This window comes from Gadus morhua, chromosome 21 (genome assembly GCF_902167405.1).
Source record: "Gadus morhua chromosome 21, gadMor3.0, whole genome shotgun sequence".
In the NCBI taxonomy this organism is placed as follows: Eukaryota; Metazoa; Chordata; class Actinopteri; order Gadiformes; family Gadidae; genus Gadus; species Gadus morhua.
In genome coordinates, this window is record NC_044068.1 from 7,610,739 (window position 1) to 7,637,676 (window position 26,938).

General features: G+C 49.0%; 3 protein-coding genes across 4 annotated transcripts in view; all 3 read right to left on the reverse strand.

Moving 5' to 3' along the window:
- Positions 1-1,657: 1,657 nt before the first annotated feature.
- On the reverse strand, positions 1,658-9,457 carry LOC115534724 (serine/arginine repetitive matrix protein 1). 2 transcript variants are annotated; one of them, XM_030345902.1, is made up of 6 exons: positions 9,250-9,457; positions 6,158-6,458; positions 4,665-5,030; positions 3,719-3,798; positions 2,836-3,607; positions 1,658-2,551 (listed from the first exon to the last, which is right to left on the reverse strand). In XM_030345902.1, exons 2-6 carry the CDS (start codon positions 6,299-6,301, stop codon positions 2,294-2,296), a joined length of 1,620 nt encoding a protein of 539 aa, XP_030201762.1. In that variant the 5' UTR covers positions 6,302-6,458; positions 9,250-9,457; the 3' UTR covers positions 1,658-2,293. The 2 variants fall into 2 exon arrangements, with proteins under 2 accessions (XP_030201762.1, XP_030201761.1); XM_030345901.1 differs by lacking the exon at positions 9,250-9,457 and adding an exon at positions 7,569-8,174 and having other exon boundaries at positions 6,158-6,456.
- LOC115534723 (protein SOGA3) lies at positions 9,266-16,614 on the reverse strand. Its single transcript, XM_030345900.1, has 8 exons — positions 15,914-16,614; positions 14,977-15,201; positions 14,321-14,479; positions 14,132-14,200; positions 12,631-12,900; positions 11,656-12,036; positions 10,562-11,362; positions 9,266-9,601 (listed from the first exon to the last, which is right to left on the reverse strand). Exons 1-8 carry the CDS (start codon positions 16,067-16,069, stop codon positions 9,491-9,493), a joined length of 2,172 nt encoding a protein of 723 aa, XP_030201760.1. The 5' UTR covers positions 16,070-16,614; the 3' UTR covers positions 9,266-9,490.
- A 4,675-nt stretch (positions 16,615-21,289) lies between these two features.
- LOC115534759 (elongation of very long chain fatty acids protein 4) overlaps positions 21,290-26,938 on the reverse strand; it is an 8,747-nt gene continuing 3,098 nt past the window's right edge. Inside the window, exons 3-7 of the mRNA XM_030345964.1 lie at positions 26,639-26,826; positions 24,776-24,856; positions 22,972-23,143; positions 22,367-22,494; positions 21,290-21,721 (exon numbers count right to left, since the gene is read on the reverse strand). Coding sequence (XP_030201824.1) covers positions 21,443-21,721; positions 22,367-22,494; positions 22,972-23,143; positions 24,776-24,856; positions 26,639-26,826 — 848 coding nt within the window. The 3' untranslated portion in view covers positions 21,290-21,442. The remainder of the gene's footprint in view (positions 21,722-22,366; positions 22,495-22,971; positions 23,144-24,775; positions 24,857-26,638; positions 26,827-26,938) is intronic.

Consider the following 26,938-nt stretch of genomic DNA (forward strand, 5'->3'; position numbering starts at 1 on the left):
CCTCGTTAAAATTGTGCAGCTAACAGAGGAGCCAGTGTGTAGAAAAGTGTCCTGCAAAGAGAGAGAGAGAGAGAGAGAGAGAGAGAGAGAGAGAGAGAGAGAGAGAGAGAGAGAGAGAGAGAGAGAGAGAGAGAGAGAGAGAGAGAGAGAGAGAATGAGAGAGAGGTCATTCTATGACTTCATCCTTGGAAATACTTTGATTAGCTGAACCCTATCCTGACCATTACCTCATAATCTTATATCATAGTCTTACTTTAACCCGCAGACATTTTTATTGTTTTCAGGAAGTTTTGATCTCATGTTTTAAAAATGGTTTTACATTTAAAATGCCAATGAAGCCCATTTAATCTTGGATCTGATGGATAAGGGGAGAGAGAGAGAGAGAGAGAGAGAGAGAGAGAGAGAGAGAGAGAGAGAGAGAGAGAGAGAGAGAGAGAGAGAGAGAGAGAGAGAGACGGAGACGGAGAGGGAGAGAGAGAGAGAGAGAGAGAGAGAGAGAGAGAGAGAGAGAGAGAGAGAGAGAGAGAGAGAGAGAGAGAGAGAGAGAGAGAGGGAGAGGGAGAGGGAGAGAGAGAGAGAGAGAGAGGGGCAGAGAGAAATTAAACTACATGTGGCGATCAATAAATAGGTGCGCAAGATTTATTTGAGTATGATTAATTCGAGGATGCACAAGAGGCAGCTAGAACGATTGAGAACCCCCATACACACACACGCACGCACACTCTGCTTTTTCAACCCTATTTATGGACACTGCGGATAGCAGGCTAAGATTTCTGGCACCAAAACAGCGTCACGCTTGCTATTTGCGTCCGAGGGCCCACATAGCGCTGGGGGTTTGGGTGACAGCTCTGAGGCACCGCGGGGCCAAGGGACTTTTGCACCCCCCCCCTGCCCCCACTTACCACACACACTCTCTCTTTACATGACATTTTCACAGCTTCTCCGTCACACAACCGTTCACACACCAGAGTGTAAGCGTGCGAATCGTCGCTCCGGGGCTTTTTTAGCGTGCACGTGTTTGATGTGTGTGTGTGTGTTTGTGTGTCTGTGTGTGGATGTTGTGTTAAGATATACATGTTATGAGGACAGGTCGATAGGAGTTGAAGTTGAATAGGAAACATGCTTGGGCCTGTGTTTGTGTGAGGTTGTAGGGGTACGCACACATGCGTGTGACCTTGGAAAGGTCATTCCCGCACTTTTACGAGGGGGAAACCTGGCACCTGAAAAGCACCGCAAACAATAGCGACATTTCTTCCTCAGACTCTGGCTTTCTTTTACAGGGCTTCAAAATAAGAGCACGAGTTCCCATTTCACATGATATTCTGTTTCCACCTCAGTCTGTGCGAGTTGCTCTATACAGTTCACCAAGCATCCTTTGCCAAGAGATTTCTTAGGTGAGAATGTGTGTGTGTGTGTGTCTGGGAGGGGTGGGGGGGGGGGCAGTGGGGATGACGCAGGCAGGTTGATTTAGGTAGAAGTGTGTCGTGCAAGCCGCACAAGTTCTGAAATGCAGGGGTGAGCAGGGGCAAGTGGTGTCAAACGGCCATAAGCATGACACGCACTAAACTGTCAGGCCCCCCCCTTGAGATACGACCCCTCTTATATCAGACAAAGCGCTGTTGGGATCGGAAAAAGAGAGGGATAGGACGCTTTATATCAAAGCACATTTTATGTTTATTATGAAGAAGGAAAAGAAAAAGGATATGTACATTAAAGGCTTATCATACTTATTTCTCCACCGACGTCGTCTCGACACAGTGAATTATGTTTATTTTATAATAGGATACAGTACAAGCACACACACAATAATCAGTTTAGCGTGTTGCTGCTTGGACTGATGCAACAGGTGCAACTTCAGTCCTGCTCCTAATGCCAGCCAACATGGCTGTCCACGCGGATGGGGTTAACCACTGGAGCATGCGCCCTCAAACAGGGGGAGCATGCTTGAATACATTTAAACATAGTAACCACATGAAAGTCCATACAAAAGTAATGAAAAAAAAAAGAAAAGAACGAAATAAGAAAGAAATAAGAAATAAGAAAAATGATGGTTTTGGCACAAGGAAAACCAAAGAAGAAGTCGAGGGGAGAAAGCCACAGCAACACTGGAGAATGTATTCGATTGCTCCCTCTCTTGGCCATGGCATGATCAAGTATTTTTAGAAAAATCGTAGTTAAACAGTCTGTCCTATTTACACAGGGTTCGAGGTGAGATGCAGGCATTTCGGGGGGGGGGGGGGGGGGGGGCTCAGGGTGAGCTGTTGCCGAGGGCCGGCGGGCATTTGTCAGATTCTCACATGATGACAGTCTCGATTTGGCGAGAGTAGCAGATAGGAGACTTGTGTTTGGGGGCGGGACTTGGGCTGCGAGTCAGTGGGCTAGCGGGGCGGGCCAGCGGACTGGGGGGGCGGTACATCGGGCCGGACGGGGCGGTGATCTTGGCGGAAGGGGTGCGGCTTGCCCATCTGGAGGGAGGACGCTGATTGGCTGGCCGGGCCGGCCGGGAGAAATTGTTTGTGTGTGTTGCTGTGGATGACTCGGCCGGGTTGACCTGGAGGGAGGGAGGGAGGGAGGGAAGGAGGGAAGGAGGGATGGAGAGAGAGAGAGAGAGAGAGAGAGAGAGAGAGAGAGAGAGAGAGAGAGAGAGAGAGAGAGAGAGAGAGAGAGAGAGAGAGAGAGAGAGAGAGAGAGAGAGAGAGATTGACATTTAGTTTCATGTTGTCTTGATAGAAGTTCAGCTCAGGATCATTCTAAGTTTCAACAATGTGTGATAGTGTGTGTGTGTGTGTGTGTGCGTCTGCGTGCGTGTGTGTGTGCACACACGGGCCCCCTCACCTGCGGTGGCCCTTGTCTGTGTGCGGCGTGTCCCCCTCTGGGCCCCGCCGCGCTGTACTCGTGTTGAATGTCCAGCATGTCCAGCAGCTCCATGAGCGCGTCGTCGTCCCTCCCGCGGCCCCCGCTCGGCCCCTCTCCCTGGGCCCCCTGGCCCCTCTGGTTCCTCTGGCCGCCGCCGCCACCGCCGCCACCCGGCGCCTTGAAGTCCGCTCTGGGCTGCTCCCCGTAGCGGGACGGGGCGCACCCCCCCCGCCGGCCCCCCGCGTCCCTCTCCGTGCCGCTGTCGGCCCTGGGTCTGGGCTTGGGGCTGCCGGCCACCGGCGCCCTCCTCCTTTGGCCCGGCTCCGACTCGGGCGTCAGGGCGTCGGCGGCGGGCGCCCGAGCCCGGCGCTGAGAGCCCGGCGTGGAGGCCTTGGGGCTCTCCGGGCAGGCGTCCCGCCGGGTGACCACGCCGCACTCGGTGAGCGTCTTGCCCTCGTTCTCGTGCAGCATGGCGCCGAACTTGCGCAGGACGGACGGGCTGCCGCACTTCCTGTCCGCCAGCTGCCCCTGGCCAAAGGGCTTCCTGTCCAGGGCGGGGGAGTCGCAGTGCGCGCCGCCGGCGGGGGGGTGCGGCTGGGGGGCCGGGCGGGGGGCCGCCGAGGAGGGGGAGGGGTCCCTCTGTCGGAGGGGGGGCTTGGCGCAGGTGTTCTCCTTGTCTTTCGTTCGGGACGTGCGGTTCTTGTGGTTCTCCGTCTCCTCCACGCTTTCCGACGGCTGGCTGTGACAATTCCTGTTGCCGCGGGAACAGAGCTTTAATAACACGTTCGCAGTGTTTGCCGTCCCTCCGAGGATCAGGCCGTATCTTTGTGCCGAGGCACGAGAATCAAATTGAATCAATTACCTTCCGTTTCCGGCGCCGCCCCTGCCGTCGTCCTGGTGCTTGGGGAGGTCCCGGCTCACAGCGATAGTGTCGTTGAAGTGCTGAGGACGAAAACACAACAATGATATTAAAAACACGCTCAAGTGAACTCTAAATAACTGTACAAGCCCCCCCCCAGGCTTCCCATTAGTGCTTCCCACTTTGAATCACAAGTAAGTTCCCCATTTCCCAGTCGATAAACTGAATTCCGAGCCTGTTTTTCTCCCCCCGAAGAGCCGAGGGTGTTTCAACAGCCAGGACATGTTCCGTATTGAATTTCTTTCCGACCGGGACATGGGGTTAATTCCCGGAATGTGTGTGAATGCTCTCTTCTAAGGGGGGGGGGCGGGTGTTAAGCCAGACGCAGCGGGGGGGAGTGAAATCTGAAAGTGGCTGATATCTGGTAAGCCCTTCTCCCCTTTTCTCTCCCCCCCACCACAGCCACCAGCGATGGGAACCAGGGCCTGGGGGGGGGGTAATCAATACGCTCTGACTCAAACTGGTCTTTAGTCGGGGCACCTTCGTCGCTCACATTTCCTCCCGTCTGCACATACCAAGCTAAGGCTGAACGACTAATCGAATTCAAACCGATGTAATAGTAATAGAATGCAATCACAATGTTATAGAACGTGGATTACTTTTGGTGATTTGCTACCGTTACTGACTGGAGATCAGTAAGATTTACTTTTGTTCCTTTTACAATTCAATAGTTAAATAAAGATGACATAGGCTTGGCCGAAAGGAAAGCGCACGTTTTTATGTGTTGATTGCTTCCAATGTTGTGTTGGAGATACTATAGAATGATTTATTGCTCGTTAAGTGAATAATACTGAACACAAGGAACTTTAAAAAGAAATTTGCATCATTGGTCGGAATAGTCGCAATTCGATTATTTTGGGGTACGGGAAGTTGGGGTACGGGTACCCACCACGCGGCGTGCGCCGTTGTTCTTCCGCCTCATGTCCTTGCCCTGTCCCAGGTAGTCCTGCAGCAGGTCTCCGATCTCCGACGCCACTCCGTTGCCGTGGCAGCCGTAGCCGTAGCCGCCGTTCCGGTGGTCCGCGGCGTAGCCGTAGCCGTCGGGGCCGCGGCCGTAGCCGCAGCCGAACCCGTTGCCGCCGCCGCCGTGGCGCTTGGGGGCGGTCGCCGCGGTTACCAGGTTGTCACCCGTGGCACCGTCGTAGTAGCGGCTGTGGCCGGCGTGCCCCAGGCCAAACGCCAGGGCGTCGCCGTTCTTCTGCTTGTCGGTGGTGACGTCACTTCCTCCTCTGCGTGCCTGGACTTCATTGTACAGCTGGGGGGGGGGGGGGGGGGGATAGGAATAAAACATGAGCAACTCAATCTTTAATAACAACAAAGGGACTAGTTGTCGTGCCAACACAAATGTGTTCCGTGGTACATGACATGAAGAGCAGTGTGCTGGGAAAACACCGCTCCACATTTCATATGATTGTACAAAACAGGGCATATAGTCGTCTTTGCATAAACGGTTTGCGTGACGCAACTGGCGCGAGCTATTCCCCTCGGTGTAAAACTTGTGTTTCCCCTCATCGCTCCACCAATCCCCTTTAATGCGTTCATTAGGATCCACTTTCAGTGTGTGCGTGTGTAGAGGCGCACGTGGTAGGGGCGTGTTTGTTTGTGTGTGTGTCTGTTCGGCGTGGTCCGTCAGCACATGCCGGTTTAATTAGCTTGTTAACATTTGCCTTTATCATTGCTTCAGCCAGGGAGGCTGACTTAGTGTTCTGCCAAAGGTTATTATAGAGCACACACACGCACACATATACATGCGTGCGCACACACCTCATACACACACACACACACACACACACACACACACACACACACATACATGCACACACACACGTACTCTCACGCCACAAAAAGGCGCACAAACGTGTGCATACACAACACACGCATACACAATTCCACACACACTTACAACACACACATGTATGCATATACACATACCCACACACGCACTCATAACAAATCCAATCTATTTTGATCTTTGCAAACACTAAGTCAATGTATTATCTTGCTCGTTATTGGAGGCAGGGTCGTGTGATTGCATGCGTGTTGTTATAGATTTTCCGCGAAAACATCATTGATTTGTTGCCCTTACTATGTCAAAGGGCATTGATTTCCAAACTCATGCTCCCAATCAAGCAATCGGCCCTGGAATTCCCTACGATTCATAACATCGTTCTGACCAAAGGACACCACGATGCAAGCCCAGATCCTGCGTTGCCCTAACTGCCCTTCCCCGATAACTTCTCAAGAAGCTTCACAACAATTTACATCGAGGACGCGGTACAGTACAATGCAGTAGAGTGTAACATAGTGCAGTGCAGTGCAGCGTAGTGCCAGGCTTCATTTCCTTCCTCAATGAACTCTAGCTCTTCTTCTACCAGGGCTCACCTCCTCGATCTTCTTCTGCATGTCCTGCAGCTGGTCCTCCCACTCCTGCATCTCCGAGTCGAAGCCGTCGGTCGCGTCGGCCCGCTCTGGGCCCCAGCCGCGACCGCCGTGCTCCAGCCCTCGCCGCAGGTCGATGGCCGCCATCACGCAGCCCCCTGGATGCAGAGAGGCCCCCGGTGTCAAATGGCAGATTTCGCCTCTCTCTCTGTCTATCTCTGTCTCTCTCTCTCTCTCTCGCGCGCTGTGTCGCTCTGGTTCCCAAGAGAGGCGATGGCGGACGTCTGGAGGAGTGAGGGACACTGGAAAGAGAAAAGGGGAATAGGGGTTAGGATATTTAGTAGGTTATGATTGTATGGGGTAGCCTATAACAAAAAGTGTATTTATTTATTTTTCATTATAGGCCGTCACACGTGGGCTTGTATCATGAAGAACTTGAGCGTAAGGATACTCAGGAATTTGTCCACCTATTCAGGGCCAAGGTCTTGTATTTTTAGGTTTCCTCAAAAACACATTCTTGCCAAAGATGTACAGCCGAGCGATCCTACGTATTCTCCCTTCGCACGCGTGGTCAAGGGGTCGCGTCGCGTGACAGCATTGCCGTTTAGCCCCTTGATCGCTTTGGCCTGGAGCTTGACCTGCCGACGCATCACTGGTTCAGAATCCGGTGAGGAACTTGGGAGGTATTTACCGCAGACGTCATAGCCGCAGATGTCGCATTCCTATCGGTTTCGAAGAACTAAGGCAATATCTGTCTCTGATTGACAGCGACAATCTCGATTTTATTCATGTGTCAGTTAATGGGCCCAACTAATTACAAGGCCCAGTTGGCCGTGTAACGTTGTCATTCCACATCCACATGTTTTGACAATGTGCCAAGCACTATTTTGTGCTTTGCTCGATCTTAATTACGGTGGCGATCAGCGGCGTGACTGTTTTCATGTAAGGAACATACAGTCCACGTAGCCTGCATCCGGATTGTGATGTAAGAGTGGATATTTATACTCTTGTAACTATGCATCGTAAACTCTGGGATATTTTGTGTCTGTCGTGTAGCCTGCTGGTCGGAGCAACGGATCATTGTGTGAGTAAATGAAAATAGAAAAAATTATGTAGGCTATATAGATAAATTATTTGCTAATAAAGAACGTAAATACAAAGCTGGAAAATAGGTTTTGTAGCCCATTAGAGGCCTAAATACGACATTATCCTTAGAACACTTCCATGCTGAAACACGTATTTTTCCACTCAATCCGCAAAAATGAAACCGAAAACGCCATAAAATCCGAAAAAAGTGAATATCAAGATAAAAACATCTTACAATTTGTACGGTTGTATTTCAACCGACGTTTTCAAGTTGCGCAATGTGCACATGCTGAAATAAACCGCTATCTAGGCCTACATCAATCCTTACCTTGCTAGAATACAGCGGCGCTTTATTTCCCTTATCCTGTCAAGTGCGTCCCTCCAATGTGCGCTGCTGGCCGTTCCCTCCGCAACAGCGTGCGCTCCAGAGACCACACCGGACGGCAGTCCACCTTTAAGCTGATAGCTTTCTACTCCTCGGATTTCTTTTGCCCCTCACGTTACGTTAAGTTTCGCGGATTGAATTTAAAGGTCCCTGTTTCCTACCCCGACAGCAGCGAGGTTAAGCATGGAGCAGATATGTTGAGTAAGGGGGTAAACAACTTCTGTTCCAAAGGGGGACCCTGCATTTATACTGAGGGGCAGTGTTTACTCGGACTCGTCATTGGTGCCGGGATCAAGTGTCATAATGTCAAATTTATTCCAGCATTTGAAGTCTCGTTGGGACAACTGTCGTCACCAACATCCTGGCTATAATTACCTGGCGCTCGGAGAGTGAGAGAGGGAAAGTGTTTGCATAGCTGTTTGAGCTGAGGGGGACCTCTTAGCCAATCAGCGTCTCTGTTGCTACTCTGCTTTAGGATGCTGGGCAGATTTCGCCTTGTGACCAGCCCGAGATGCAATTCATTTTTCCGAGGGATGCCACCAGGTTGATGTATGAGACACTATGAATAATAATATGTCCCTGTTGATAATATCTTTATTTAACAGCGGCTGCCTCTCATGGAAAGACTGCAAGATAGATACCGCCGATACTGATTGTAACGACTGTAGAATAAGTGTAGTTATTCCAGTATTATAAACATATGAACACCAAAATTACTCTTGCAGTATGCATGTACCATGAACAAGTTATGATCAAAAATAAATAAATAAATATTGAAGTGCAAACACAGCCGAAGAATTAAATTAGAGAAAAAAGTTTGTTTTCTGGGAGATATGTGCATTTAACTTTTATCATGTCAACAGCTAAGAGACCACCATGCAGTACACAATAAACATAAGAGTGGGCTCTCCCAGGCCGTGAGTATATGGAGACCCATGACTCAGTGGCTCACTTGTTGCGCACGTGACCGCTAATGCACCAGCGCTCCACGAGTACAAAAAGCTACACTAGTGCACCAGCGCTCCAGTCGTGCACTAATGCTCCACTATTGCACACGTGACCACTCGTGCACGAGCGCTCCACTCGTGCACATCATGTGCGCAGGTGACCGTGTTCCCTGGACATCCCTGGAGCCGCCTTGTCGTGTCAGGGAGACTCTTGTCACCATTCATCCAACACGACATCAATTACTAAGTATTTCTGACTCCGGCTGGGGGGCGCTCTGGGAATCCCCCAGAGGGCCCCCCAACATTTGTCGCCCCCTGATGATCATTAAGACCGGCCCCCTCCCACCTGCCCCAGTCTCCCCACCGCCGCCGCCGCCTCCCACCAACTGCCGTTTGAAGTTTTATGGGTTTTAAAGGCAAAAAGCCAAAACAAATGCTTATTTTGAGACGGGTACGACCATCTCAGATGACTGGCGCATGTCTAACCTATCCAACAGAGGTCATTTAGCAGCAAAGTTAAGTAGAAAGATTGATTCAATCTTTGAGTTTTGCATTTAAAACGTATTTAGTATCAGGCTAATTTGTGCTTTGTATCTCACGATGGAAGTATTTGTGTAGGAATCTGATTACGTTCAACGTGACTTGAAATTGTAAAAAATAACATTTTGAAACTCACCTCCCATGGGGGCGAAGCAGTCGGCAAGGCATTATGGGTAATGTAGACGTCAGTGTGGAACCTAACAGTGTTTCCTTGGATGCGTCTGTGGCCAGAGCAAATGTCCTGTGCTATTGGTTACCATGGCAATGAATGTGTTGGGGAGAGGGGGGGGGGAGGAAAAAACGTCAAAAGAGCAAAAAGAACAAAGGATGAAACTCAGAAGAAAACAAAAAGATAACGAAAAGGTGGGGGAAGAAAAATCACAGGACGAAGAAAAGGGTAAAAAGAAAGACTAGTTTGAAGATGGTGGCGTAGGATAGAGATGAGAACAACACAAGAATGAGGATGAGAAGAATTATGGGCTGGAACATCTAGAGAGAGGAAGAATGGAACGACAAGAGACAAGGGGAAGAGGTTGAATGAAGAGGAAGAGCGATTAGTGTTAAGGTAACACAGTGCAAAGACATGTCAAGCCAATGCCAGGACATTTCAAACCCCCTTCCTTCATTATTTGTGACGTGTCCATCGGCAGAATCATGTACACACATTTACTCTCAATCAATGCATTACAAGGCATTCACACAGACACACACCAAGTGAAACACACACACACACACAGAGTGAAGCACACACACATGCCAGTCTTTCCCCCAGAAAATGTCTTAGTCAAGGTCAGGGGCGTAGCACCAAATTCTGGGCCCTGTATACAAGACGACGTACTGATGGGCCCCCCCAAATTTCCCCTACCAGCCCCCTGCAGTAGACATGGGAGACGTGACCTAGCGGCATATCGCCACTGAACGCATTGTGAGAATCCTGCCACTAGGGGGTGGTAGGAGAAGAAAAAATATATAAATATTCTTTATTTTATTTTTTACATTCCCATGGGTCCCCCTCCGCCTTGGGCCCCCCAAGCCTGACCGTCTTACACCCCCAGTCCTTCGGCCCTGGTCAAGGTGGTCAAGACCAAGTAAAACACACACACACACACACAAACACACACACACACACACACACACACACACACACACACACACACACACACACACACACACACACACACACACACACACACACACACACACACACAAACACAGGGTCAAGCAAACACACACACACACAGCGAGTGAATCACACACATATATACACACCCATACACACACCGAGGCAAGCACACACACACACGCACACACACACACACACATACACCGAGGCAAGCACACACACACACACACACACACACACACACACACACACACACACACACACACACACACACACACACACACACACACACACACACACACACACACACACACTCTCTCTCTCACCGACAGAGGCTCCTCCGTGTCCCTCCCCTCCAGCTGGGGCAGCTCCAGGCGGTCGATGAAGGCCTGCAGCTCCTTCCGGAAGGCCTTCATCTGGGCGCTGATGCGGTACAGCAGCTCGTGCTCCCGGAACCGCCCTCCCATCCCGATCCCCAGGCCCTCCTGCTCCTCCTCCCTCCCCCGCTCCTCCCCCCCGCCGCCGCCGCCGCCGCCGCCCCCCCGGCCGAACATCAGCTCGCCGCCGCCGCCGTAGACCCGCGCGTCCGAGATGATGGAGGCCGTGTCGGCGATGAGGCGGTCCATGGTGCGCACCAGACGCTCCGCCTCCATGCGGATGTCCATCATCTGCTGCCTCTCGCGCAGGCCGCTGATGCCCCCGCCGCCGCCGTTGCCGCGGCCACCACCACCGCCGCCAGGAAGGAAGCGGGCGAAGGCGGCCGTGGGGGAGGAGGAGGCCGACGAGGGGAGGGCGCCCCCGTCCAGCCCCGTGGGGGTGTAGAGCCCCCGCGTGGGGGTCAAGCAGCGCCCAACGCCGTTGCCGCCGCCGCCGCCGCCGCCGTTGTTTCCGTTTCTGACCTCGTCCGGGTCGCTCTCCCCGCCCACGGGACCCTCGCGCTTGCGGTGCGGGGGCTGCAGCCGGGCGGAGGGGGCGGAGTCGTCGCCGCCGCCGGGACCCCCGCCGCCGCCCGCGTCGCTGTCGGCGTCGCTGTCGCGCGGGCTGCCCCGCAGCGAGAGGTGCGAGGCCAGGTCGTAGCGCTGCATGTTGGACAGCAGCACGCGGTTCTCGTACTGCAGCTGCATCACCTGCAGGGGGCAGCGCGGGACGTGGATGAGACACGACAGACTGTACCACATGGTTCTTTCTTAATGCCAGATGGGTAATTGGGGGTCAGATTAATTATAAACACTTCACATTATTGGCATTATTGTGTTTGTGTCGAAAGTGTCTGAGCAACTAAAGTGAGATTGCATGAGTAATGCATCTCAGTGGCCTCGCTAGCGGGACCGTGCTGCGTTCTATATCCCCCCCGGCGTGAGGCCGAGAGCGCCGCCGCTCGGCCGCCCCTCGCCGTGCAGAGGGCTCTACGGGGACGCACCTTGCCGCTGAGGTCGTTGATCTGCAGCCTGGCCATCTTCAGCTCCTCCTGCAGGGCGTCCACCTTGGCGCTGTCCATGGCCAGCGCGGCGGCCGCGGCCCCCCCGCCGTGGCGCCCGCCCCCCTCCAGGGTGCCGGCCTTGAAGCGCATCTTGTTCAGCTCCGTGGTCACCCTCTTGTTCTGGTCCTCCGAGTCGGCCAGGTTCCTCCGCAGCAGCTCCGCCTCGTCCTCCACCAGCTGCAGCTGCTGCCGCAGCTCCGTCAGGTCCTCCCGCAGGCCCCGCCCCCGGCCCGCGCCGCCCGGCCCCCGGCTGCCGTCCTCCCCGCCCTCGCCCTCGCCCCGCTGGTCGTCCAGCTCGGCGCGCAGGCCCCGGTTCTCCACCTGGGGTCGGAGGGGATGGAGAGGGGGGGAGGTGATGGAGAGGGGGGGAGGTGGGGGAGGTGATGGAGAGGGGGGAGGGGACAGAGGTGCAGAGGGGGGGAGGGGGGGGAGGGGATGGAGAGGGGGCAGGGATGGAGAGGGGGGAGGGGGGGGAGGGGCAGAGGGGGGGAGGGGGGAGGGGACAGAGGGGCAGAGGGGGGGAGGGGATGGAGAGGGGGGAGGGGACAGAGGGGCGGAGGGGGGGAGGGGACGGAGGGTAGGGCAGAGGGGGGGAGGGGATGGAGGGGATGTGTTGGGGTGGGAGAGAGGGAAACTCATTAATGGTGATAGTGGTCGTAAAAGGTTCACGACACTGTTGTCTCGTAAACAACATTGTCAGGCTGTAAATTCAATGCAAGTTGTTTGGGCATAAAAGTGTCTGCTTAGTGACTGTTTAGTGAATATCATTCGAATTAAACGTGAACCTGAACGTCAACAGGAACAGACACAAGGCCGCCTTTTGTGACTTTTATACACATACTCTTGTTCGGTGGTGCATACGTTCATGTACGTTATTTTTCTAGGGTTCGCTTTCTTTAATTTATTTGCTCTCACCTCCAGCTCCACGATCTTCCTGCCCAGGATATTGGCCTCCTCCTCCACCAGGCGGAGGCGGAGCTTCAGCTCAGACTCGCGGGTGGTGGGCGGGCCCCCGGCCTCACCCTTGGGGTGGGGGCTGTCCAGGTCCCCGTAGAAGGAGCGGTACTTCTGGAGCTCCTGCTCCAGGCGGTCCTTCTCCTTGTCGATGGTGGCCGTCTTCTTCCTCATCAGCACCGCCTCCTCTTTGATGAAGGCCAGCTGGCACTTGAGGTCCTCGTTGTCCTCCTGTAGGAGAAGAGGAAGGTGCGGGTGTAGTGGGTGAGATGGTGTAGTGGTGGTGAGGGCGTCCCACTCCGAGCGTACCTCCCCCCCCCCCCCCCCCCGGCTCTGGGGTAACCGCAACGTCTGCAATCTACTCGGCCATCCTCCAGCGAGATGCCTCATCCCTTCTGGCTCATTAAGGACTCTTAACTGTCGGTCCATTGGGAGGAAAGTTTCTGCTAAATGACTAAATAATAGTTATACTTTCAGTCAAAGTTCGGTTGTGCTTCAAGGAAAGTAGACAATAGTATAATTCAACAAATTAATCAAACAAAGTATTTGTGAGCTAGCAGAACTGAGCAGTTCAAGGATTGAAGGTTATGCGTAAAGAAGATTTTGGACGATGACATCTATCTAAGCCCATATGTCTACTATCTTCAGATCATGGGGAAATTGCAAAGTAATTGAATATGTATAATATTATAAATATAAATGTATATCTCTAGACAGTAGTTGATTTCACATTTTCTTTGGTCTGTTTTGAGTGAGAGGAATCGATTTACTTAAAAGACAACATTGACATCAGAAAGACAAAATATAAATCATGGCTCTCTTGTCTCCTCAATTTGAATCTTTTGGGTTTTGTGTACTAGGAAAAAGCAATTGCATTGGTTAAGGCTGGGCCATTATTCAACATTTTCTCTTATTGTCTTTGACTTGTATTTTATCGTCATAAAATGCAAATATCAACTTACCGTAAACCATTAACCCAGTTTTATGGTCGAAAAACAATGAGTAGATATGCCCTCAAACTGATCAATATACAAGGTAATGAAACCTCAGAGAGTAAGGAAAACAACTTTAGTCTGCTACAGTACATGACATATCCATATGCCTCAATGAAATGGCCCCTCAGCTAGACTGTTCAGAATGTCAGTTTGGATTCACAAGCTATTATATTATATTATTGACTCGACATCATTGCAAATGAGGGTCACACCTCAATTGCTTTTTCGAGTCTAAATAAAGGTTAAATAAAAAGAAAATATAGATATCTCCAGGTAGTCTATGAAGGCCTGCAGCTCCTTCTGCAAGGCCTTCATCCGGGCCTTCATCATGATATTATTTATTTTACATGGTGTCAAGATCCTCGTGTTAATGGTAATAATACTTTCTTCCAGATCGCCCAGCCCTTGGGAGGATGGACTCCGATGCGGAGGTGTGTGGACGGGACACAGCGACCCTCATAGCTCACCTCAGCAGGCGTCCCCGCCGACTTCTTGTCTGTCTTCAGTAGATCTTTGCTTCCTCGTCGCTTTTGAGACTAGCAGAGACAAGAAGAAACGTTACGGTTCACGGCTGCTTCTAAAAGGAGAGGCTGCAATGAGATGCTAATCCTGCGGCAGCTACAAGCGCCTTGTCTGCGATGGCCCGGGTTCCCCACCTCTTTGGTTTTGTCCAGTTCGTTCTGCAGGGCTTGCTTGGTCACCTCCACCTCGATGAGCTTCTGCCTCAGTTTGTCGTTCTCGTCTTCCGTCTTGGTGCGTTTCTCCTCCACGTTCTCCAGCTCGTGATGGAGTCGTACCGACACGTCTTTGGCGACCTGTGTGGAACGCAATACCATGAGCGCCATGGGCTATCTTAGGTTTCATTACATTCACACCAAAACGCCAAAAACTTCCTTCTTCCTTCCATTATTTCTACTTTATCTTTCTTTCATCCATTCTTTCTTTCTTTCTTTCTTTCTTTCTTTCTTTCTTTCTTTCTTTCTTTCTTTCTTTCTTTCTTTCTTTCTTTCTTTCTTTCTTTCTTTCTTTCTTTCTTTCTTTCTTTCTTTCTTTTCTTTCTTCCTTCCTTCCTTCCTTTCTTCCTTCCTTCCTTCCTTCCTTCCTTCCTTCCTTCCTTCCTTCCTTCCTTCCTTCCTTCCTTTCTTTGTATTATTCCTTCCTCTCTTCCCCTCTCCTCCTCCCCCTCCTTTCCATCCCCTCCTTCTCCTCCCCCCGCCTCCTATTCTCCTTCCTCTCCCCCCTCCTCTTCCTCTCCTTCCCCTCCTCAAATCCTCGCCCTATTCTCCTCCTCCTCATCCTCCTCCACTCCTACCTTGAGGTCCTGCTCGAGGCTCCTCAGCAGGTCTTCATCGATCTCCCCCGTCTGTGCGTAGCGCATCCTCTTCCGCTCTGCCTTCCTCAAGCGGTACTGCAGGATCCGGCAGTTCTTATTGGCTCTCTCCAGCTCACGCCTCATTTCCTGCAGCTGGCAGGTGTCCTCCTCGTAGAAGGTGTCGCGCATCTCGTCCATCTCGTTCCTCATCTCCTCGATCTCACACTGGATACAGACGGCAGTGTTTGTGTTTGACCACGAGAGGGCGCCGGTGCGGGAGGAGAGGAATGGGAAAAAAAAAAAAAGAGCAGACCAAAGATGTCAAACAAACGAAGGTCTACGTGTATAATTCACACGTAGGCTACATTTAGCTTTGAGACGCTTTTATCGTTATTTTTCAAGTGAGGCTCAGCATCGTAGCATATTTTCCGTACAGGAGTGAGACAACTGGAGAGAGTGCAGAGCATAGGCTACAGGATTCAGGCAACAAGGTTAGTCGTTTTTGTTATGGAATTGTGTTTCATGCAAAGCCTTTTTATCCACCTCAAGGGTTTATTTTAGATAAATGGACCTCTTAATGTTGGCTATGTTTATGTTAAACAATTTACTACAGGTTACTACATCTTGTTTTTATTTCAACTTGTTATATATATATTCATTCAGCATTGATGATTTGTGTTGTTGCTTTCTAGGAGCGGTCTACAGAACACGTCAGTATGATGCTGCAGACATTGGGTCAACAGGTTCGCTTGGGCTGATTTGATCAGATAAATTATCTCTGTTACGCGCATGTCAACCTTTATCAAGCAAAATAAATTAACTCTGGACAAGCTCTTCACGTCGGAACAAATTGTGCTGGGAACATATTGTCTCCTTTTATTCGCCGATGTAGACCAATAGATACATTTATCCAAAATATGAGACAAGGGTGCCATACCTTAAGATCATCGTTTTCCTCCAGTAATTTCTCCATCTCATCCAGAAGGCCCTGGTCTTGCTGTGTCACGGACCCCGCCTCTAGAGACCCAGAGGCGGTGGGTACCTCCGCCTGAGCGGCCTCCTCCCCGTCTGCGCTGCCTGCTTTGGTTTGCATCTTTGCGAGGCTTTTCTTCGGTCGCTTTTTGCAGATGGAATTGAACTTGTGAGTTTAGCTTGTGGGCATCCTTTGCTCCATAAACCCAGGCCTGAGCCGCAACCCCTTAAATTTGCCGGTTATCTATCTCTGCGGCAGGCAGACCTATCTTCTCCCCTCTGCGTTTCTTCGCTGTCTATCGGAGCAGGCCGGTTTCACGCCCCAAAACGTGAAATGGTGTTCCCCTTTGAAAGCAGAAAGGCGCAAGGAGGATAAGCAACGACGGGAGGGCAAATCGCTCGGGATGTCTTCCCTTATCATCCACAGCATCCGCCCTGTTTGGTCTGACAGAATCGATTTCAGCACCACCATCCGGGGGAACAGCTGCCTGCTCCTGGCTCTCTCGCTCCCTCTCCGTGACGTCAGCTGTCCTCCTCCTCCTCCTCCTCAAACTGGCTTTCGTGTTGGTTTTGACGCTCCCTTGCGTGTCGTAGAAAGAGACACTGTTGAGTTGGTGCTGGTGGTTCGTGTTTGGAGGAGCCTTCGGAGATGCTGCTGCTTGCTCTCCGGTCTGCCGGTGAAAATGAGGATACAGCGCCTCTGGCGACAGGGGGCAATTCTGGGCATTTATTGTTTATAACTTTTTGCGTACGTTTAATTTATTTGAGAGTCGCAAAGTTAAAAAGCTATAATAAAAGGCTTCCTTTTTCATTAAAGAAGGATATGGTAAACTGTCATTCGGATTTTCTTTTAATAAGCCTAATATTAGAATGTAGCTGATTCGTCACACGTATAGGCTTACATCCTGGAGGCCTAGCTTCACATTGGGTCTTACAGGAGCAGAATGTCATTGTTATGAGGGTGAGCTTCTCCGTGGTGTTCATTTAATAGGCCCACATCGATAAAACGCAACGTAGCCCCAAACGCCTACTGGCCGCTAGATGTCGCTGTTCTACTGGGATGTCCCTTCTGGCCTCCATCCTGTTGCCATTTCTGTTGGAAGTGAAGTCTGGCCTATTACAAGGAGAACATATCTTCTCGAACTCATTTGAATGTGCATACACGAACAGTATGTCTAGTTAAAAGCTACGGCTTTGTAAATCAACATTAGCCTTGGCTTGCAGTTGGCCTATATGCTGGTGATTTAAAATGTGCTGATATTATATGACGCACAGTTGTTAGTGCGAGTGATGTTGGCATGGTGATGGTGTTATGAGAGACGGGGTACCAGCAGGCACTGCACGGGCGTGCACGGGCTATGTAGGCAGACGATGACGTGAGGTGGAGGAAAAGGCCGTAACACAGGAACCTCAACCTACCATCGAGCTATAGTTGGGTGTCTCAGTATATCTGTCGAACTGACAGTCTGTTGGATCTTCTCCGACAACCGTTCAGCCGATCGACCTCACACGTGGGTTTATTGCCGAGCGTCTAAGGAAGTGCTGTGTCTAGAGTAAAGGTGTTTGGATGAGCGGTTCTCGAGAAAGCTGCAAGCAGCAATACCGGATGCTTGCAGCTTGGCCCGCGCCGAACAAGCGTGTTTTCAACCGACGTTGCACTTGTATTCAAAAGCACACTTTAAAGATGTTAGGAGTGTGAAAAAAAAGGGTTGCGTGTTTTAAGGGTGGCCGAAAATAATTTAAAAAAAAAAAGTAGATAGATAGCTTACAAATGATTTGGGTGCAGTTGTGGAAGTTGGTAATATTTTCAATGTAGTTTGGGTATTCCTGATATTTCATGCATCAATAGAAGGACTAGATTTTTTTTCTGATTTCTCGGTCAACCCCCTCCATTCCATCCTCACCACGTGTATAATCTTAAAAGCCTGCATGTCCACCTCGTCGCCACAAGAGGGCGATCTTAATGCATTTGACAGACTTGGCGCAAGAACACAGCCACCTGTGTTCTGTGCTGTGCCAGTCTTGCAGAAGGCGCGTCGACAAACGCTGACTGTTAGCACTACATTGGAGTAGAATGAGCTCCTTAGTCATGTAATTGCTAATGAGATGAGGGAGTGATGGGTCAACTCTGGCTTGTCTCCTGGACTTAACCCCGACAAACTGCCGCGGCAAACTGCCTCGGCCTTTTCCAACTTTACTGTCTCTATCTGGATGACAAAAAAGGAGGGAGGGGGGTGTGGGGTCGTTCAAAAATCATCAAATGAACGAATGAAATAATATGTACATTGGTCTATTTGTGTGTTCATTTATTTATGAAAGGTAGTGTGTTTTAAAGTGTGTTCCATCCTAGAAACAGATGAGGTTGAATGTGAGATGATATGGAGGAATGCAGTACAATGCCATGCTACAGCATGGACCTATAACCAATCATCTAGTCTCCTTTATTACAGCCACTACGGGTAGAAGGGATTTTATGCTAGAACGCTAGCACCCACATGCACACGCAGTCACACACATACACCTGCTTGCAGGTTTCCTTGGCACGCATGCATGTTATAGTGAGCTGTGCTAAACACCTCTGATAGAAAAGCTTTGGCCTGGGGCTGTAATCCTCTTACACCTTGGTCGTATCCTGCATGCATCCTTCTCCACACACCTCATCCCTTTCATTACCCCCTCTCTCTCTCTCTCTCTCTCTCCCTCCCTCTCTCTCGCTCTCTCTCTCTCTCTCTCTCTCTCTCTCTCTCTCTCTCTCTCTCTCTCTCTCTCTCTCTCTCTCTCTCTCTCTCTCTCTCTCTCTCTCTCTCTCTCTCTCTCTCTCTCTCTCTCTCTCTCATTCTCCCACTTCTTCATCTCTACAGTCTTGATTGATGTGTTTTTTTTAACTCAATCAACATCTTTCAAATCACTAAATTGTACATAAGCTTTTCACTTCTGCTCATCTGCAAACCCGGCAGCTATTGGTCTCCTAGTCATCCCTGGAAGGAGGCATCCCTCTTCTGTGCTCCTTCTCAAAGTTTTCCCCCCTTCCCATGGGTTTTGTCAAGTTTTTCCTGGTGTTGTTCCTTATTGGGTTTAAGGGGTTGTATATACTGGGACGCGAGTAAAAGCTTAACAGACTTGATTTGGATCTCTCAAAATGGTATAGCACATGGTTTCAGCACCCTCACCAGGGTGGGGGGGAGAGGGCGGAGCTGGGTTTAACCCCACCATATGTGGTGGAGCGAGGACATTAGAGGATATGTGTGTTAAGTTGTTGCCCTCTGGGAATCAGGGCCGCGAAGGTCCCGGAGTTCGGTCCCAAAACCTCTCCGGGCATTACGTCAGCCTTCTCAGAACGAGGAGAGTACCAGAGTTTTGCAGCGTCGAGGGATGATATGTTGCCGGGCAACGAATCGGGGATTTGAGTGTGTTTGGTGTCATCTTTCTGTGCTGGGTGGGGACTGCCACAGGAAGCAGGGTAATGGATCAACGATTGATCATCCATGATTGTGCGGCATTAAGTGACTTCTAATAGGGATGTGGAAAGAACCGGGAATCTAGGAGATTATTGGAAATATCTAGTCGCACGGGTTGGGAGTATATGAAGTGGATAGGAATAAATCAGAGTCCACGAGAACATGATGCATTTCAAATTTATAAATAAAGTATAAATACAAATTGTTATTGTATTGATGTAAACCCTTTCTCAGCAGGAGAGAGAGCCGGAGCAGATACCCGATGGGAGGTTAGGGAACACGCAAATAAGGGTCCCTGATAATGGGATGCATTTCAAAATAAGAGCATTTGTAAAACCCTTCCCTCGCAGCGATTTCCGTACAGCGAAAGCCACAGCAGAAGACCGGTGGAAGGTTGTTAGGGGCTCGTCTTCCAGGTGACCTGATTTTCTGGACTAACCATTAGTGTGACGTGGAAATAAGCTCTTTTGCAGCTAAAGCCAATTTAGCCTTCAAGATTAGGGTAGATCTGTCTGGACAGGCCAAAGACACAAGCCAGCTCTCTCTCTATCTCTCTTATTACTCTGCCTCTCTCTCTCTATGCTTTAGTAGGAATCGAAACATTTATGGAGGCAACCAGGATAAAAAAGGGAGTGGGGGATGGTTATAAATGGGTCCAAGGAGATGTAGATGATTAATTGTTGGTGGAGCTCATCAAGTCATTCCTTGTTCAGTACTGAAACACCTGTGATACATATATCTGTATAGACATACAGATACACATAAAAGGGTGTTGGCATCCTCTTTATTGTCATCATGTTTTACACCCAGAAGCTGTGGTTGGGTTGTATTTTAAAAGTTAAACAATGAAAATACAAGTAAAGAAAAACAAGAGAAAAAGCTAATTTTAAGGATCAGGTTTCCGGTCAGTTCTATGTGGCAGTGAGAGATTGCTGAGGTTAGCCTGACTAGTTTGACTCGTGTGTTTCAGCTAATGTTACCCAGCGAAAAAAAATAAAATGAGGACCAACCGAAAACACATAATGACAGAAATACCCGCAAACATTCACAATAATACAGAAAAAATTTAGAATTCTAATATCCCCTCATGATTAAATGTATGTTTTAATTATGATAGGATGTTTGAATAACCCAAATAATACCAATGATAAGATATGTTTTATATTTATAATTGCTACCACGACTACATGTAAAAAGGTCCATTTGATACTGCATGGGAAGCATATGGAATCGATGTTGGAATGGTCTGGTGTAGATCTTGTGAGTCTTTCTCTTCGAAAAGAGGCATCTGTTGTGTCTAATAAGTCATCCAGCAGAATTCCACCTCAACCGCCCAAGACAAGACCAAATCTTGCTCATCGCTGTACACCTTTTGCATTTATTTGAGTTGAATTCATAAAAACTCATTAGACCGCTAAAAAACAGATCAACATTGACACAACTATATAAACCCTTTCATCCAAAAACAATCACAACAAGCCAAGTTAAAGGTTAGCAGTGAGCTTCGGTGTAGAAGGTGAAACAGACGCTGCTTTTCCCTGGACCTGACAACACTCAACAGAACAGAGGCTCTCAGACTGTAGGCTACTCATCTACTTGGAGTTCTGGTTGTAAAAAAAAGTGCAGACTGCCCACACCCATAGCCCATTTCCCCCTCTACTTCGTACTCCTGCCATCCCTACTCCCTACCGCCGCCCCCCCCCACACACACACACACACACACTCACACACAGACACACCAATAAAACACACACTTCTACCCCTCCCCCCCCTCCCAATGACCTTTCACCCCGTCGCTCTGACATCACATCCTCCTACCATCTAAGCGATGCCTGCCCCCCCCCCCCCCCCCCCCACCACCCCACCCACCCTCAACCCACCTCGCCTACCTTCCTCCGTCTGTTTGACTCTACTGTCCTCCTCCTCTTCCTCCAGTCAGTTTGTCGAGAGCCGCCCCCCTCCCCCAAACCGCCCACCCGCGCTCTCTTCCTGACTCTTCTTCCTCCCGTCCTTTGCCACAGATGCGTTGGTTTTTTTCACTCTTTCTTCGGACGGCCTTTCCGCGACTTCTTCCCGTTGTCCTGCGGCTCCTCCTCCTCCGCCTTGCTGTGGCCGTTGGTCGCAGTGGAGACGCCGTTGGCGACGGGCTTGCGGGCGCCGGCCGGTTTCCTCCGGTAGGCGTGGTAGTAGAAGTTGGCGAAGAGGACGATGAAGGTGACGGCGTAGCCAATCAGGGCCCACTGCATCCAGCTGGGGAACCGGCAGCCGGTGTAGAGGGAGTAGCCCGCGTGGCCAATGGTCACGTGGAACTGGATCTGATCACACACACACACACACACACACACACACACACACGCACACACACACACACACATACACACGCAAACATAGTGCACACACACGTGCAGGCGCAGGCACAGGCACACACACACACACACAAGGGCACACACACATACACACACACACACACACGCACACACGCAAACATAAAAAAAACGGATATGGTTAGGGGACAACCTTTGTAAAGAGTTAGAGACATCCTCATGTGGTGGTTGTCACGCGAACGTGTGTAACGTACGTAAGCATGTAAGAAAATGCATCACATTGTGTTCATTAGAAGAAGTAAGTTCTGAATCTGACAAGAAGTGATCGCGACCCAAGTTAGAGCCATTTATCAAGATAATCGACTCTAACTTAATCTCAGTTCTAACATCTATTCAAATAATTTAAACAACCGTTTTAGGATGTTATGTATCAGAATGTATCAGAATGACATTACGTGGGAAATATAGCAAACATAGTAATAAACTGGGTATTAAATCTTGATGAATATACAAAATATACCAAGCTTTTGGTTTTATATTGATACTAGTGTGGCTAGTAATGATAAGCACAGTAATGAAAATTAAGGAGGCAGATAAAGAACCAATGACGAAAAAGGTATTTAAGTGGATCATCACCATCTGGATGATGGTGAGGTATTTCTTCCACCAGAGGTACTTCTGAATCTGGGGCCCAAGGGCGGCCAGACCATAGTAGCCGTACATCAGCACATGGATCGAGGAGTTGATGCCGGCACCGAAAAAGGCTGTGGATGAAGACGGAAGTGAGTGATGAGCAGCAGCCCAGGTTACTGGTCGGTGTGAACTGCCAGTGTGTTAACAGAGTAATACAGTTATTATCAGAATGGGATGAAGAACACAATGAATTCATGAGGGGAGGAGTCACTGCTCAATTCGACATTGCCACCTGACTTTTTTTATAGATACTTTATGCATAGATGCACACTATGAACATTCAACGACAAATACGAGCAAGGACACACACACACACACACACACACACACACACACACACACACACACGTTTACATACTGAAAAACACGCTGTCTGTCTCAAATATCATAATTCACTGCTACTTGAAAATACAGGCACACACTTACACTTACTCTTGAACACACACGCACACACACACACACACACACACACACACACACACACACACACACACACACACACACACACACACACACACACACACACACACACACACACACACACTTACCCTGTCCTCCAGGGACCCACTTCATGCCGATCCACCACAAGATGAACATGGTGCAGTGGTGGTAGACGTGGAGGAAGCTGACCTGGTTGAACTTCTTCCTCAGGATGAAGAACACCGTGTCCAGAAACTCCACTCCCTTGGAGATGTAGTACCACCATAGGGCTGATGCTATCTGAAAACCAGAGTACACCCTATGTTATGAAAGTGGCTAAGATACTGTAGCGCCCTGTGTTGGCTCCGATAGCATCTCGGTTATGTTTTTTAATCAATCAATTGAGAACAACTGAATAGTTGGTTGCAGCTAGACGTTTGGCTCCAGGGTGAATAGTCACTGATTTGATTTATAAACTAACACTAATGTCATTGTTTACCATTGAAACAGTCTCTGTTGTGTGGTTCAATTTGTTAGAGTCCTATCCGATGACTAGACACCTCACTGTCAGCATTGGCTTAACCCGGCTCGCTGAATGGCTACAGTGTCCCTCTCTCATGGTTACATTTTGCAAGCAGTCACGTAACGCCAATTCCGAAATCGAATCCTCAAAATTTAATTCTGCATGTCAGACAACTTTCTTCGGTCTACACAGAACAAGACAACCCCAGGCAAAAGTTGCTGTTGAACATACCGAGCCTTAGTCAGCCAACCAAGCAAATACATCTTGATTATTTCAGTTGAGCGCATAAAATGAACCCTGTTACAAATAGGAATTATATTGAATTGAAAGTATAACGTCATATCCAGACAGCAGTCTTCAATACACCCGCATATGAACATGCATGACTAAACCCTCAATGTGTCTATGCATGTATACATTACTAGTGTTTCTCCACAACATATGCTATGGGTTTTTAAACGTGGCACATTGATGGAGAGCCAAGTCCAGTAAACCAATTGGAAGACAGCCGGTTCCCCCCCCCCCCCCCCCCCCACGATGTGACCTGTTGTACACCATGGCTTTTTAAGCCGTGGTTCCTCTCCTCTACTGCCATCCTGTCAGAGTCAGTGGCTTGAGATTAGGGGTGGAGTATTAAAGTGGTAAGAGGACTAACCCCACCCTTCATGCTCGTAGGCCCCACACCCGTTTGATAATGGAAGCCCTAAAATATTCTAAATCCCTGGAGGATCCCTTTTGAACACACATACATACACACACACACACACACACACACACACACACACACACACACACACACACACACACACACACACACACCAACACACACAACCACACACAGAGACAGAGACACACACACAACCACACACAGAGACAGAGACACACAAACACACACACACACACACAAACACACACGCAAACGCAAGCACACGCACACGCACGCACACACACACCAACATACTGCAGTAATAGTGATCTTCTTAACCTCAACAATAGGATTAAAGAATAATTTACAGAGATTTAGGAAATTGTAGCAAGACTCTCTACTCCTTGTCACCATCAGAAAATTGTTCTGTTTCAATCCTGAAACTTGGGTTGAATTATGATTAGGCATTGAGTTCTATTTAGCAAGAGATGTTTATATTTACTATTTTACTATTTACTCTTTGTTGTACGTACATGTGATTAATGAACAGGTATCTTGCTCAAGGACGTCTTGGAAGAGTGTGTCAAAGGTTCAGGGGGTTCAAACCGAGAACACTCCGGCTGGGTCTTCAACCCCCTAACCTTAACTAGTAAGATTAGGTGCTACGGTAGTAATCTTAACTAATCCTGCCTGCTCATGCCTGTCATTGATGCATATGCGTGTATGTGTGTGGCGCGTTGCATGCGTGTGTCGGTCCACACACCCTGACTTCGTTTTCATCCTCAGAGTAGTTGACGGGCTGGCAGAGATAGCTGTAACCGGCCGCCCTGGAGGCTATCAGGAGCTAAGGAACCAGAGAAGAACACGAGACGTCAGCGCACAAACAAGGGTCCGGCCAACAGCAGGTCCATCCAAGCCATGGTTGGGATATATTTATTTGTCATTGGATAGAAGTACAACGAAGTTCAGTGCACTCACGTACTGGTCTCATTTAAAAAGGTAACATAATAAATAATAAATAAATAAAGAAAATACATTCAACATTTCTTTCACTCACTACATTCATGTCGTCATACACTATACCGTTAACTTAGTGTCATTGTATGCCTAAAAAAAAAAAAAAGAAAAAAAAATTGTGTGATGCATTGAAGGGTGTGTCTATGGGACTACATGACCCCGCCCCCTTTCCGTTAGATTGGGCATTTTTTGGCCACTCAAAATCAGCCACATTGTTGGAAATGGGGCTGCACAGTATACGTTTACTGGAAAATTGGCAATCAAAAAACGAGTGTGGTCTGGGGCTATATGAGTCTGGACATGACACCCATGAGGATTCTGTACATTGTAATGGAAATGTCCTTGAGACATGTTGTTCGCAAGACACTAAGCCACTGTGACCCCTTAGTTACTGTATCTATTGGGTTGCTTATCGCCCCTGAGGGTAACTGAGACGGCCTTAGCGGACTCAAAACGCAGCAATACCACAAAGTACTGTCATGTCACGCTAAGTTTGTAAATTCTGTTGAGCATTTTCATGTCAAGTTAAAATCACTCATGTCTTGTCGTTCACTTCCTGTTTTATTTTGTAATTCCCTTTTCCCTCTCGTTTCAGGCACTTGACTTCCTCCACTGTGATTGCCTACCCGGTTCCTGATTAGTCTCACCTGTGTTCCCCTCCCTCATGTATAAATAGCCCTTGTTTCCCTTTGTCTAATGTCAGTTTGTCTTGCGTCCCCTGGGTGTTGTCAAGCCTCAGTATTTGCTAGTTTTTGTGCCCAGATACTTGCAGATACTACTGCATTTAATTGTGTTTTTGTATCCTCCTTAGCGAGTACCTTTTGTTATACTTTTGTATTCCTCCATGAGAGCGTTTTTTGTTACCATTTTCTAGCAAAGTGTTTTTTAGTTTAAACATACTGCCGTCTTTTGAGTCCCTGTCCCGGAGTCAAGGCGCGTCAAGTACCTCCTGAGACTGCCGTAAGGAGTTGTGGCATCCCTGTCTGTAGCGGTGCCCTCAAGGAAGTTCCCCTAGTTTAACACTGGAGTGTGCCTACTGTTCGGGGCTCACTACAGCACTTCCACTTTTCTGTGCTTGTCATGTTGTGTAGCCACTCTGCAGAGACTATATTAATTTTTACTATTTTTAACCCTATATTGTAATCAACTTTTTGAGTTTATTCTGAGTTGCGTTGACAATACAGTTCACCCATGCCCAGAGAAATCTTGCAACGCTTACATTTTACAGTAGATTACTGAAAGCCTTAGTTGGGTATTGTGAGATTCTAACGCGCTTAATTTAATAGAAGATAGATTGATTAAAAATGGATAGTAATTTTTTTTGAAGTCAAGATGTTGCTTTATTCATCCACTTGATTGACAGATTATGTTCTGTAGTCAATCAAAAGAAGAACAAGGTCAGATTAGATTATTAAATTAAATATTTTGGGGTTTTACTTCCAACCGGATTGGGCCGGAGTAGGAGAGCAAAAGCCTCATGCTAATCGGCTTGCATCTTTTTGAACAACGTAAGGCTACAGCCATATTAGGAAATCAACGACAACTTGAATATCTCAATGGTCTCACGAGGCTAGTAGTTAAGCGCCCCTTACTGTGACAAACGCCATACCTCTTTGGCGATATAGAAGTTGAGGACCACCATGCTGAAGTTGTAGACTATGAGGGTCTTCCTAAGGACGAATGGTTGCCGGTCCTGCATGTATCTAGGTCCCGCCCACAGGAAGAGCAGGTACAGGCAGCTGATGGCCAGCGTCGGGAGGGGCGATGACATCATGGGCCATTTTTCGACCCTTTTGTCTGCGGGGAGAGAGGGGGGTTACAGTGTGTCAACATCAAAATGGGTCCCGTTTGAAGAAAGGGCTATGAGGAATCCCTGTTGTTGTTTTATAGGCTATAACGTACAATGTTA